Here is a 15,020-nt window from a genome sequence, read left to right on the forward strand (position 1 = left end):
AAGACGATCTCATCGATAATCAAAATCTATAGTGTGATTAAACTGTTCCTACTTCGCGAAGAGCATCAAATCAAGTGAGCACCTTGATTCAAAACATGAAAAGATATTGGAAATATCGTTTGACACCGAGTTGGCGGTATACATGTTTTGCAAATCCTGCAATCGACCGATATCTGCACGGTAGTTTACGAACCGGATGCCGATTTCGTTGCGCGATTTTGATTTGACAATGCATAGACTCGTTAGTCCAGCCAAAATATAACTTTTATAGTCAGTTAACTCCCTTGCCTCGGGAAGGTGTTTAAACAACAGCACCACCCTAGACGATCCGTGGGCCTTTCCAGACAGGAGGTGAAATGGGGTTATATGTCGCGTTCAAGATTGTTTCACTCATATAGCTACGCACATGGGTGCGTGTTTGCGAGTCCGGAGGACCAATGCTGGTGTTTTAGTGCTAGCCAACTGAGATACCACGCCGCAATTTAACATGGATACCCCATTCGGACAGAGCACACCAGAGCTTGTTTTATCTCCATAATGCCAAGCGCCAGACAGGGTAACAACAAGTACCATCTTTTGACTTCTTTGGATATGAGACGGCCGGGGATCGAACCATCGCCCGTCCAATCATCGGGCAGACGCTCTACCCACTAGACCACGGAGGCGGTCCCCTTCCTGACAGGTGTATTCGAATGGAATACATCAAAATCACATTTCTTTACTCACAAAACAGAATATACAGGGCAACTGATCAAGGAATTACGCAATTTATTTGCAATACGAAGATAACAGAAAGATTCTAGCCTGAACTATATATTTACAACCAGAAAAGTAACAACGAGGTATATATTATCATCAATATAATCAATATTATCATCAACAAACTTATTTACATGAGTTCAACAAATTGCTGACACAGCTAAAATGACCATTAAGGAACGTCTCACTCAGACACGTGTTTACTGATTTGCCGGCGTGTGTCCCCTTAACGGACAGGACGCACGTACAAGCTATATACAGTGGTATTTATGAAACACGCACGGTAAACACACTGAAAATAAAATAGTTGAACCATTTGACAAATTATTATATATTCATTTAATATTAATATCAAAATATAGTTTATTTGGTACTAAAATAATATGTTACATCAATATTACGGTATATATTGCAAAATATATTTAGAAATACTTCACTCGTGACGAAAATTATGGTTCTGTTGATGAAAGTATTACATCAGCATAATACATGCAATAGAAATATTCAAGACATTTTATTCATTTTAGACTGCTCAATTACACGTAAAGATACGACTTAGGTAAAATTATTATATTTGAGTGAGTGAGTAAGTATGGTTTCTCGCCGCTTCTAGCAATATTCCAGCAATATCACGGCGGGGGACACCATTGTACCCATGTCGGGAATCGAACCTGGGTCTTCGGCGTGACGAGCGAACGCTTTTACCACTAGGTTACCCAACCGCCCCTTATCATCTTTGAATAGACATTGTGCTCGTCTTTACTGAAAGCGGCCCTATTAGTAATCGATATGTATATATATTGACGTATTTATAAACAATTCCACTTTATCAAACTTGTATCCTACCCATAGAACCGATGTGTACACTGACCGTCAACCAGTAATGGCGATGTGCGTTATTAACATTTGCGACCTGAAACGAAGTATTAAATATATACACTATTTACATACACTTTAAATATGTACAAGCTGTTGCGGTGACCTTGACCTGGCTTAACTGACGTTACGTATTATACAGCACGCTTATTATAATACATCATAGCTGAGACTAATACATTTAAGAAATGATCATATCCATAACTATCAAATTGGATAACTGTAACAAGATATTACTATTGATGGACAGCGAAAACCAACATATCACATCCACCTGCCCAACTGAAAGCACACCCTGACGTGGCCTGCCGTCAACTCTAAACACCACTTTCTCCCACGGCTCCTCACACCGTCACTGGTCGCTCGTCTCGCGGTGATTGGAGGGTATTTCTGATGTTATATACCTTACGGAAACTAACATGTTATGTATCTTAATTATGTTTCCCCATTTCCATTTGGCAAAGCAGCAACTGACATCTTGACGATGGCCGCAATGACTGCTACGTTTCACCGGAAGCTGCTGCCAAACGTGCCACAGCGAAGCCAGCTCCGCCATGACACGGTGGCCTTGACCTTGATCCATGACCCTTTACCCATATTCTCAGTTTTTAGACAGTTTGGGAGGAAGCATCCTGTTTCGGCCTTCGACTCCTGTTTGGTTTTTTCGCTGTTTCCTCCTCTTTAACCTCTCAAACTTCTCCGTCTTCCACCATTTCCTCACCAGCCTAGCCAATCGTTTCATGGCGTTGCTGTACCTGTTGACGTCGGTTGAAGACTTCGCCGCCTTCTCCTTCTCCGGCTCCTTCAGCTCCATCCATCGTGACCTTGACCTATGGACCACTCTCTGTGTACGTTTCAGCGTTCGGAGCAGCTCCCGAACCCGCTTACAGAGCTGTGAGTGTACTTTCCTGCACTGAAAGAGAAAGATGTCAAGTCAGCATAACAGGCAACGTCAGACAAAATGATATGATATTATCAAATCCACTTTCAAATGGTAGATGTGTTCGGTCTTGCTACAACAAACAGATCGGTTCCATTATACATTATATATAGACGATTTTGTCTCGAGGCTAACACTGTTTCAGCGTAGGTGCGAATCTAACGCGTTGCGTCGCTGCGTGCAGTTTAATCCCGTGATTCCTTACAATACAGCATGGGACAGTGGAGTGCTAGTATACCGGAATCCCCACAAGGGGGTACTGGATTAAATTTCTGGCCGGAATCCCCACAGGGAGACAAACATGGGGTACTGGGGACCATTTCTGCCCGGAATCCCCCACAGGGAGACAAACATGGGGAACTGGGGACCATTTCTGCCCGGAATCCCCACAGGGAGACAAACATGGGGAACTGGGGACCATTTCTGGCCGGAATCCCCACAGGGAGACAAACATGGGGTATTGGGGACCATTTCTGCCCGGAATCCCCCACAGGGAGACAAACATGGGGTACTGGGGACCATTTCTGCCCGGAATCCCCCACAGGGAGACAAACATGGTATATTGGGGACCATTTCTGCCCGGAATCCCCCACAGGGAGACAAACATGGTATATTGGGGACCATTTCTGCCCGGAATCCCCCACAGGGAGACAAACATGGGGAACTGGGGACCATTTCTGCCCGGAATCCCCCACAGGGAGACAAACATGGGGAACTGGGGACCATTTCTGGCCGGAATCCCCACAGGGAGACAAACATGGGGTACTGGGGACCATTTCTGGGCGGAATCCCTACAGGGAGACAAACATGGGGTATTGGGGACCATTTCTGCCCGGAATCCCCCACAGGGAGACAAACATGGGGTATTGGGGACCATTTCTGGGCGGAATCCCCACAGGGAGACAAACATGGGGTATTGGGGACCATTTCTGGCCGGAATCTACGATATATATTTACAATGAGGCCCAGAACAATGCTTAACTTAAAACCGTGTAATATAATCTTACCAAAGCATTCTGGACTTCAGTTGGATTCATTTTCAATTTTATTCCATAGGTCTGGTGATAAGCCAGAATGAAATAATGGTATAATCAGCGTTAGGAATTGGCAGTGGTCCTATAGCCCTTGCTAAACCGCCCGATAGCTAAAGTATCACAAGGACTAGTTGAAATTTGCCATTTTAAAGGGTTTTGCTATTTGTTTATATTGTAAGGACTAGTAGACTAAAACAGTCCGTTTCTATCGCTGATAATCGTACCTGACTGTTTAGAGTGAGTGAGTGAGTATGGTTTTGCGCCGCTTTTGGCAACATCACGGCGGGGACACCAGAAATGGGCTTCACACATTGTACCCATGTCGAGAATCGAACCCGGGTCTTCGGCATGACGAGCGAACGCTTTAACCACTAGGCTACCCGACCGCCCCGACTAGACAGAATAAGCGATGCGATAACGATGCTACTTTCAACAAGGGGTCACTCGGTATGCACTAGGTGGAGAGGATGCTGCGGTCATATCCACCCAATGAGGCCTCCACACATGCAATAGCACAAAAAAAACGAGGTGGCGTTCTCTATGTGTCATAAGGTTTGGTTATATTTTCTAGTGATTGCCACACTTATCGCAAGGTGCAGGGAAAACATTTTTAAAAAATCGTTGATTCATCGTTCATGTATGTTTGGGCTCCGACTATTACGACAAGCCGTAAATGATGAGTCTACACTTCTTTGAGAACCACCGGCGTTACAATGATGCTATGATATGGAATTCTGTCAATGAAATGTACATCACCGGAGCAGATACACGTGTGGATGTTGTTATGGTAATAGTTAACTCAACTCGGGATCTGGAAACTCGCTCAAGGGAAGCCATGGGGCGTCACGTGACGTCATGTCTGTTTTCACTGCTGATCATCCTAACTCAATTATACCATCTGGGCATCCCATTAGCCGCGTGTTTGTCGTCTACTCATGCTATTCATGGCGTTAGGGAGGCCTCCTGTTTGTCGTCTACTCATGCTATTCATGGTGTTTGGGTGGCCTCCTGTTTGTCGTCTACTCATTCTATTATTGGTGTTTGGTGGCCTCCTGTTTGTCGTCTACTTATTCTATTATTGGTGTTTGGGAGGCCTCCTATTTGTCGTCTACTCATTCTATTCATGGTGTTTGGGTGGCCTCCTGTTTGTCGTCTGCTCATCTATTCATGGTATTTGGGTGGCCTCCTGTTTGTCGTCTGCTCATCTATTCATGGTGTTTGTGTGGCCTCCTGTTTGTCGTCTACTCATCTATTCATGGTGTTTGGGTGGCCTCCTGTTTTTCGTCTACTCATTCTATTCATGGTGTTTGGGTTGCCCCCTGTTTGTCGTCTACTCATTCTATTCATGGTGTTTGGGTTGCCCCCTGTTTGTCGTCTACTCATTCTATTCATGGTGTTTGGGTGGCCTCCTGTTTGTCGTCTACTCATTCTATTCAGGGTGTTTGGTGGCCTCCTGTTTGTCGTCTACTCATTCCATTCATTGTGTTTTGGTGGCCTCCTGTTCTTCGTCTACTCATGCTATTCATGGAGTTTGGGTGGCGTCCTGATTGTCGTCTACTCATTCTATTCATGGAGTTTGGGTTGCCCCCTGTTTGTCGTCTACTCATTCTATTCATGGTGTTTGGTGGCCTCCTTTTTGTCGTCTACTCATTCTATTCATGGAGTTTGGGTTGCCCCTCTTTGTCGTCTACTCATTCTATTCAGGGTGTTTGGTGGCCTCCTGTTTGTCGTCTACTCATTCCATTCATTGTGTTTTGGTGGCCTCCTGTTCTTCGTCTACTCATGCTATTCATGGAGTTTGGGTTGCCCCCTGTTTGTCGTCTACTCATTCTATTCATGGTATCGAGGTGGCCTCCTGTTTGTCGTCTACTCGTAATCTAGTAAGTCTAGCCATGATGTTGGTATAGCCGCGTGTTTCTAGCCAACTCGTGCTAGCCACGATGCTGGGTTGGCTGCGAGTATCGGAAAGGGGTCACGTGGTTCTAGGGGTAGTTCGAGGGGAGGGGCCGGGGTGTTGGGGTGGACATTGCGGGTAGGTCTTGCTGGTTGGGGGAGAGTTGTACCTGAGACTGAAGACCCAGGTCACGGATGCATGGAGTAATTTAAGATATAGCGTGCCTCCATCTCAAAAGTCTACAGGACTAGTGCCAATTTCTAATGCTGATAAAACCACTGGTTCCATTGTTTCAGTCTGGCTCTTCACCAGAACTGTGGACAAAATTAAAAAAATGAATCCAGCTCAAGTCGTAAATGATTTGGCAAGTTTAGATTTTGGCAAGTTTCAAATTGCATCAGGTGTAAAATAAGCGTTGTTCTGGGCTCCATTTGGATTTTATTTTCTATTTTGTATATATACAAAAAAGTCATAATTATATACATTAAATTTTATTTTTATTTGTAGAACTAAATGTCAGTCTAGGGCATATGTACCTGAGACTTAAGACACAGAGCATGTAAGACAGGGCACGATAACTCAATGTGTTTTCATGGCAGTACCCCCAGGACTAGCGTCTCTCGCCCGGCGCCAGACATTATCTGTGTACGGGGCGGCGCGGAACAGGGGAAGGGGTCCTGCCGTACGCAGGTTACAACATGGCGGGACTCGCATCAGCTATTCCCTGAGTGACTGATAAGCCCTTCCTACATACGCAATTAAGCCACTGCCAGCAGCTAAAAGCGTTACTACGCAAAGAAAGATCTAAACACGAAATGAGGAAACGGTGTGTTTATCACCTGGTTAATAAAAACAATACTGCTATGGATACATCGACAATGAAGTCAAATCAGTGCTATAAAGTCGGGGAACGAAACGTGTATTAAATTATCTAGGAGGTGGTGGGTGAATTTGGTGTAGCATTGCAGTCAGTGCCATAGCTAGATCATCACCCAGACTGGCGCAGACAAACCAGTGATTTGAAACGATAAGCGTAAGAAATTATCTGCGCAGTCGGGGTAAGACAACACACAGACCAGTCAGCCACGTTAGGCACTTTAACTCCCCCCCCCCCCCCCCCCCCCCCCGGCGTTAAACAACAAACTCAACCGGCCGTTAAACACGCAGTGGGTAATTTGATTCTTTGTAGCCGATCCGTTAGTGCTAATGGTCACATTCTGTCAACATACATTTTATGGTTAACCAAATATCTCTGGTAGTTGTTATTCCTTATAGTATCGACAATCTTTCAATCACGTATGCCATGGTGAAATATCGCCGGAAATTATCTGTATTGCCCTTCTATCCAGCAACGCTGGGCCAAATCAGCGACCGGGGACCGTGCGTGGGGCTTCAACACGTTCGGCAGCCGTGGTGCCTGAACATGTAGGCTATCAGATGCTACCTATGTTATTTAGTCGTGTTCTCGTCCATTTCTTGCCACATGTAACCGTGGTTTATTGCCAAATGTAATGCAGTCTGAGATGAGAGTCGATAACTTTAAAGATTATACCGGCATCAGTCAGTAAATACGTTTTTTTTCATTGAATAAAATCACCCCCTATCTCCCGACTTATCACTCCTTCCGGCGGTTTACCTCCTCGGCACTGTTTCATGTGTGTATTATTACGCGGGTGTGTGTGAGGAACTTGCTGACCCCTCCCAGTTCCCGTATAGCAGGTGGTATGGCAGACCGCCAGATCCCTCCCCCCTCTTCCCCTCTGCGTCGACCGTGCGTCAATTTCACCACTGCCAAGCAATCACGCTGCCCCACGAAATCAAGTTTGCAAAAATATCGCCGTTTTTCCGTGAATGTTTCGGAAACGACGTACTATCGTCTAGACAAGCTGCAAATGGTCTTGGCTTTATCAATCTGATTTAAACCATAAACCCACGCTTTTCCCAACTTACAATGATTAAATCAAAGGGTTTTTCACATCGCATTACATGTGTATACACCGTCTTTAAAATAGATATACATGCATGCGGGCCAGGAACATGTTCTTCCAGACATTTAATAAGGCAATGTCTTCCAGATAAACTCCCATAATGTGTCTTCCCGTGTTTTCGTATTCAGGGACTCCCTCAAAATCCAAAATATCATTTTTACACAACAGGGTCAAGGCTTCCGATTTACGAATGAATTGATAACGTAGACCAATTTCTGGCGTCGGACCAATGAATAACCCTGTCCATTCCGTTATCCGAAACGAAAATGGGATTTGATAAGATACCAGGAATTCCCGAAAATGTTTCTTGATAAAGTCCCCGAAATATGTCCGCCTATCAGATACTGGGACACTGATGAGGCTTGCTGTCTACTGTCTAAGGCGTTATAAATCACATGAGTGGTCACGTGTCAAACATATCTGTATCAGCATCAACCACGGAGGATGTAGGTTGATATCCTACACTCGGTTGGAGATTCTTATATAAACTATTTACTGAAATGATAGCCTCAATGTTTGTTTTGAGCAAACATGAAATAGCGACAACAGGAAGCAATTTGCTCCACACATGGCGGAGGGTGGTGTGCGGAGTTTTGAACGACCCACATGCACGCCAGTTATCTGTATTAGTATCCCTTTAGAAGTTTTCGGGAGATTTATTTTAATTTTAATGTAACATGAAATAATGTACTTAAGACAAAAAAAAGTAACATCTGCCATTTCTAGTTGATTTGCACCTGTGTGACTGCTATTTGAATTGATAAACCACTCAGTGGTCATAACCTGCTTCGTAACAGGTGGTTTTAGGTGCGAACGTTTCCGTTCTTCTAGTGTGAATTAACTGTAACATTTTCATTGCAATGAAATGACATTCCTTTTTTATTCCAGAGATATTTCTGTATTTCGCATAGTTCATGGGAGGATATTTAATAACATCATGCCATTAATTATTATTCGTGTTATCATCATCATCATCATATATTATTATTATTATTATTATTATTATTATTATCATACATTTATTATAATTATCTCCATCATACATTAATTATCAACATTATCATCAACATCATCGTACATTTATTATAATTATTATCATCATACATTAATTATCATTATTACACATTTATTATCATTATTATTGGTATATACGGTAAAGTCTCAAAATAAGTCAACGTTAACCACATGGTCTTACTAAATTGTGTCTAGACAGTATGAGAAAAAGACGAAAAAACTGGCATAAGAAAGTTAACACTTCAGAATTGGATTTGACCAAACAATTATCAAAACGTTATCAAAACGTTACCATGGACTAAGGGCTGAAAGTTGTCACCCAAACCTTAAGGTCCTTAACTCAACAATGATACCCATATCAAATACATCACCATCGAATAACTATTTCTTGTTTGTTTCATTTTAGCCCCACCATCATCAGTGTGTTCTTTCTTCCCCCTGGCAGTTTAAAAAATAATGATGAACACGAATCGATCGTATTAATATAGAACACATAATACAGAATATAGACTAAAGAAATCAAGGACGGACATTGACTTCCTCTTGTGTACAGTTGATTAATGCATCAAAACAATATTTTAAAATGGCCGCCAAGGCGAGCATTAAAAGCGAATTTCAATTATGCAACTTTCACTGGTTTGAAAATAGGGTCGGCCGGAAAAGTTCATCTTTTTTCTTGTGTTTGTTATTTAACGCCGCACTCAGCAATATTCCAGCTATATGACAGTGGTATGTAAATAATCAAGTCCGGGCTAGACAATCCCGTGATTGACATCATGAGCATCGATGTACGCAGAGCAGCATTGTTTTTATTAACCAGGTGATAGACACACCGTTTCCTCATATCGTGTTTAGATCTTTCCTTGCGTAGAAACGTTTTTTAGCTGTTGGCAATGGCTTAACTGCGTATGTAGGAAGGGCTTATCTTTCACTCAGGGAATAGCTGATGCGAGTCCCGCCATATCTTAACCAGGGGAAGAGTGGACTAGCGAAACGAAATAACCTTGGTCAGACTTAATTAAGAGTCAACCCAAAGAAAGAGAATTTATGGATGTCAACTTCTTTATTATGAGGAACACTTATGAGGAACACATATGACAATTTTTTTGGTGTATTTCTTTAAACTAGATGTCGGATTGACTTCATCTTCCCGAGGCAAGAGAGTTAACTGACTATAAAATTCCAGTTTCCAACCTTGCCGAACTAGGCTGGAATGATAGAGTTACATTTTGGCTGGACTAACATGTCTATGCATAACTTCTTTGATAGGCATTTATCCTTACTGAGTCTATGCATAGTCCAATCAAAATCGCGCACCGAAATCGAAATCCGGTTCTGTCGTGCAGATTTCGGTCGATTTGCAGGATTTGCAAAGTATGTGCACCACCAACTCGTTGTCAGCAGATATTTCCAAATCTTTCATGTTTTTAAGGTGCTCACGTGATTTGATGCATTTTGCAATGTAAAACCCGTTTTATCACAATATAGATCTTGATTACAGATCAGATCGTCCTGACTGGGCGCCACAATTTTGTGTGAAGCAAACGCAAGTGACACGAGAGGTGGAATCTGACTGGTCCATAGGAGATGCTAAACGGGAACATAACTGGTAATAGCCAGTGGTGGCGCTACGATCGAGCTCAGTAATTCCAGCCTAGTTCGGCAAGGGTGGAAACTGGACTTTAAAAGTCAGTTAACTCTCTTGCCTCGGGAAGATGAAGTCAATCCGACATCTAGTTTAAAGAAATACACCAAAACAAATGATCGCAAAATGATAAACCTTACCCGTTTGGTTGCTTTCTTCCCTATCTTCGTGGACTGTCTGAGAGTCACCTCCAGAACGGAAGTCTTTTCCCACATCTCAAGACTCTGCCGATGAGCGAGACGACTCTCTACAAATGTACAACATCAGATTAGTGAAATGTTGGTTGTTGTTAAATGGTTCAGCTATATGACGGCGGTCTGTAAATAATCGAGTCTGGACCAGACAATCCAGCGACTGACATCATCAGCACCGAACCACACAATTGGGATCCGATGACATGCATCGGCCAAGCCAGCGAGCCTGACCACCCGATCCCGTTAGTCGGCTCTTACGACAAGCATTGTCGCCTTTTACGGCAAGCATGGGTTGCTGAAGACCTATTCTACCCCGGATCTCCGACGGTAGATTACTGAACGATTTAGTTAGGTTTCTCGGTTTCTTTGAACAATATTAACTTGTGTAACAGCACTGTGCTATCTGGGTGAGGTGAAATGGGGTTCAATGTAGCGGTCAAGATAATTGCACTAATATAGCGACGTGTGTGTATGCGTGTGTGTGTGTGTGTCCCGAGCGCCAGGCAGGGTAAGAACAAGTACCATCTTTGAACGTCTTTTGGTTTGACGCGGTCGGGAATCGAACCACCGACATTCCGCTCTCCGGGCAGATGCTCATCCATTAGACCCCGGAGGCGCTCTATGAAGTAAGGAGCTAAATGTGCCTGTGCATCATCCTCGAGTATCAAGGGTATTTATTGTGCATCCATTCTCGGGTGAAGCATACCCTGGAGCCATTTGCAACCATTGCTTTGTTTTCAGTCTGGTCCGAAGGACAGGACACTCGAAATAGCCGTCCAATCAAATAACACCCACGAACGAGAAGAATTCTGTGCTAAGTAAGTGATAAACGAGAAAGGGATGGTGACGTGATTTTGGAAATAAACTATGGTTTCGATTAGGGCCATGGTAAATAATACTATGGAATAGAAGAATAATACCCTAGATATTCAGGGATGTATGGGGGATGTCGCCGGAATGAATGAATGCTTCTGTTTGTTGTTTAAGCTGCAGTCGGAATTATTCCAGCTGCATCCCGATTTCTTGTAAATAATCTAGTGCGGTCAGAACGAACAAGTGGTTGATATCATGAGCAACCTTCTTGTTAGGGTACTATGACAGGCAGTCAACCAAACCACCCCATCGACCCCCGATCCATGTGGTCACTTCGAGTGAGTGAGTGAGTGAGTGAGAGAGTGAGTGAGCAAAACAGACTAAGGATCATAATAATAAATTCAGGAGATCCTGCTCGGCGCAAGCAGGAGATTCTGCTCGGCGCAAGTGAAATGAGAAAAATGTATAGCAAGGCAAATTTGCTGAATATATATCCAAGCACATAAAATGAACTAAAAAGGGGTCCATTTGAAAATTCCATTGTGATATGTGTGCCACACCTCTTGCATCAGAGAACTCTATTGCAGTTGCCATGGCAACACCCCAGGCGTACAGTAAGGTACTTACGAGCTTTTTGCTGAGTTTCAAATGGGTAGAGGCTGTATCGTAGGTGGGGCGCAACCTTGTCATGGTCGATGTCGTCACGTAAATGCTTAATTTCCCCCTCCATGATCTGGACGTACCGCAAGGCATGCGCATACTGTCCACTCTTGAATGTCTTGCTGTGGTAGTGACCCTTCCCTGCCGTTGACAATCTGATTATCTGGAAGACGAATTCTCATAATGTACGTGTGAGTGAGTGAGTATGTCTTTTACGCCGCTCTTAGCAATATTCTAGACGGGGGACACCAGAAATGGGCTTCACGTATGGAATCCATGTGGAGAATCGAACCCAGGCCTTGCCAACGTGCAAATGCTTTAACCACTTGGCTAAGCCACCGTCGCCCGCAGGTTTCCGAGCGAAGGCTGGAAGACGTATTCTAGACGCAAATGATGTAACAACAGAAGTCCCACCCGGTACACCATAGCAGTACCATTACCACGAATTAGGATGTTTGCAGAAATCCCTCGAAGATCGCCGGTAATGTAAGCCCCGTTCTAATCGCTGCAGCGTTTTGTAAAGTTTGATCGATGACTATCTTTAAGCTATACCACTCAAATTGTTTTCTGATAATAAGCCAGACAATGAGAGAAAGTTGTCGCTTATCACTCGCATTGAATGAGAACAGACCTTTTCTGATTTTGACCAAAGAAATTCAAGTCTGTGGGTCGATTATGTATTTTTCCATATTTCGATTTCAAATATATTTTGAGAATAAAAATGAAAACAAATAGCACGGGGCGGTAGTTTATAAGACCAATTTTAAACAGGTATTAATATTATTTTAAATAATATTTTTAAATTGATAGCGGCAGTAAATGAGCTGTTGTTGCAAACATCGTACTTATGTCTCGTTGTTGGAATAATATACCCATTGATTTTCAATTTTTTTATTTTTTTCAAATTTCAATTTATTGGCTTCGGCGGATTTGTACACCAAGTTTAAACAAATATGGCCAAATGGCCGTTAACCCTAAACATACAATGGCGGACAGTTTGGACAGACAGGTACGTTTACCATCATTAAAGAAGATACTGGAATGTATACACGTTACTCACGAGTAGGTTAGCTAGCGTCCCAACTTCTCTCCGCACTGTCTCCATGTAAACGGACATCAGTGAATTCGGCGACCTAATTTCCTTCGCTTTCATTGTCTCCTTCCGCGTCCGAAACCGGAACTGAACTATGATGATCTCCAAGGTGCCGTAGCTGATGTTCTTCAGGTAATATTTCCCATCATTCTTGGACTCAATGTCGTTACTTGGCCATATGTTATTTTCTAAAATATCCAGGCTCTTTCTGTAATACTCAACATAAGCCCGGATCATTGTCTTCTCGTTGAACGTCAACTTGCTTGCGATCTCAATCTGAAAGTAGAAGATGTTTTGTTTGTTTGTTTGTTTATTTGTTTGGCCGCCGCTAGCCGTAGGTTTCAAATTTTCAAGTTTCATTTGGATCCTACGGGATGAGCCGTAGGTTTCAAATGTTCAAGTTTCATTTGGATCCGATGGGATTAGCCGTAGGTTTCAAATGTAACTTTCATTTGGATCAGACGGGGTTAGCCGTAGTTTTCAAATGTAAGTTTCATTTGGATCAGACGGGGTTAGCCCCAGTTTTCAAATGTAACTTTCATTTGGATCAGACGGGGTTAGCCGTAGTTTTCAAATGTAAGTTTCATTTGGATCCGACGGGATTAGCCGTAGGTTTCAAATGTTCAAGTTTCATTAGGATCCGACGGGGTTAGACGTAGGTTTCAAATGTAACCTTTATTTGGATCCGACGGGGTTAGCCGAAGGTTTCAAATGTTCAAGTTTCATTTGGATCCAACGGGGTTAGCCGTAGGTTTCAAATGTTGAAGTTTCATTTGGATCCGACGGGATTAGTCGTAGGTTTCAAATGTTGAAGTTTCATTTGGATCCGACGGGGTTAGCCGTAGGTTTCAAATGTTCAAGTTTCATTTGGATCCGACGGGATTAGCCGCAGGTTGCAAATGTTCAAGTTTCATTTAGATCCGACGGGGTAGCCGCAGGTTTCAAATGTTCAAGTTTCATTTGGATCCGACGGGGTTAGCCGTAGGTTTCAAATGTTCAAGTTTCATTTGGACCCGACGGAGTTAGCCGCAGGATCGAGCCCCAATCTCCCGCTCTCCGAGCATACGCTCTATCGTCTAGACCGTGGAGGCGGTCTCCATGTCACATAAAGCCAGGCAACGTATAAAGTTAGAATGAAAAGGTAACCAGCCGACTATTGCAAAATACTACTGCAACGATGGTTCAAGTATTGCAATCAAACAACAATATTGGTTTTATCTATTGTGATATAGTGAAACCCCGCTAATCTTCCCGATTGATCGATTTCTAGATAAACGAGTAAGCATTCTTATCAGTACTATCCTTGAAGGTGGGGTATCCCGATTGACGGGGTACGGAGTAAGGAGCGTTCACCGTTAGTAAACTGTTCATTTTGGTCTGGGGGCATAAGGCGACACAATTCGCTAAAACGATTTGCGCCCCTTGGGCACGCCAGAACCTATGATTGTGGGTTCGAATCCCGGTTCGCCGTGATTATATTTCTAGGTTTGTCAGGACCATACCCGTGCTCGTGGGTTTCACCGAAGTGGTAAACGTCTGAGACCTGCATCACTTCGGGCTTTCCTCCCACATTAAGCTGACACGCCGTGATATAACTGTAATACTGTTCTGAGCGGCGTTAAACCCAACTCACTCACTCACTCCTCGTGTTCTTCATGCGTACTCACTGCCACACAGTCGCCGTTGTTCAGGATCCCTAGGAACGACGCCGCTTCTCCCCCACAGAGACCTAGGTAGGCGATGATGTCGTTGGGGGTGGAGATTGGGGCGTTCCTCTTGCTGTGGACGGGTCGGGTCAGCGATGTCACATTGCCGAATTTCCTTCGAGAGCTGAACCCAAAAAGCAGTTATTTAACATTCAAAACATTTCAGTTCCTACTCTATTCAGGTTATTTATGTCACAAATACTTATTTATCAATCGTTATCAATGAGTTTCGCCCATTTGTTGTGTAGGTACCAATAATTGTGGGTTCGAAATTCTAAATATGTTATCAGATTAACGGAAGTATGGAAACCTTTTAGTGCCATTCTTTTCTTCTTCTTGAAATTTCAAGATACTACGTTGAAATTTCAAGATACTAAGTTGAAATTTCAAGATACTAAGTTGAA

General features: G+C 43.3%; 1 protein-coding gene across 1 annotated transcript in view; it reads right to left on the reverse strand.

Moving 5' to 3' along the window:
- Positions 1-751: 751 nt before the first annotated feature.
- Positions 752-15,020, reverse strand: part of LOC124145958 — a 30,854-nt gene continuing 16,585 nt past the window's right edge. Inside the window, exons 3-7 of the mRNA XM_046515949.2 lie at positions 14,578-14,740; positions 12,878-13,186; positions 11,785-11,980; positions 10,291-10,397; positions 752-2,548 (exon numbers count right to left, since the gene is read on the reverse strand). Coding sequence (XP_046371905.1) covers positions 2,237-2,548; positions 10,291-10,397; positions 11,785-11,980; positions 12,878-13,186; positions 14,578-14,740 — 1,087 coding nt within the window. The 3' untranslated portion in view covers positions 752-2,236. The remainder of the gene's footprint in view (positions 2,549-10,290; positions 10,398-11,784; positions 11,981-12,877; positions 13,187-14,577; positions 14,741-15,020) is intronic.

This window comes from Haliotis rufescens, unplaced genomic scaffold, assembly GCF_023055435.1.
Source record: "Haliotis rufescens isolate VD_foot unplaced genomic scaffold, xgHalRufe1.0.p SCAF_9, whole genome shotgun sequence".
NCBI classification, from domain to species: Eukaryota; Metazoa; Mollusca; class Gastropoda; order Lepetellida; family Haliotidae; genus Haliotis; species Haliotis rufescens.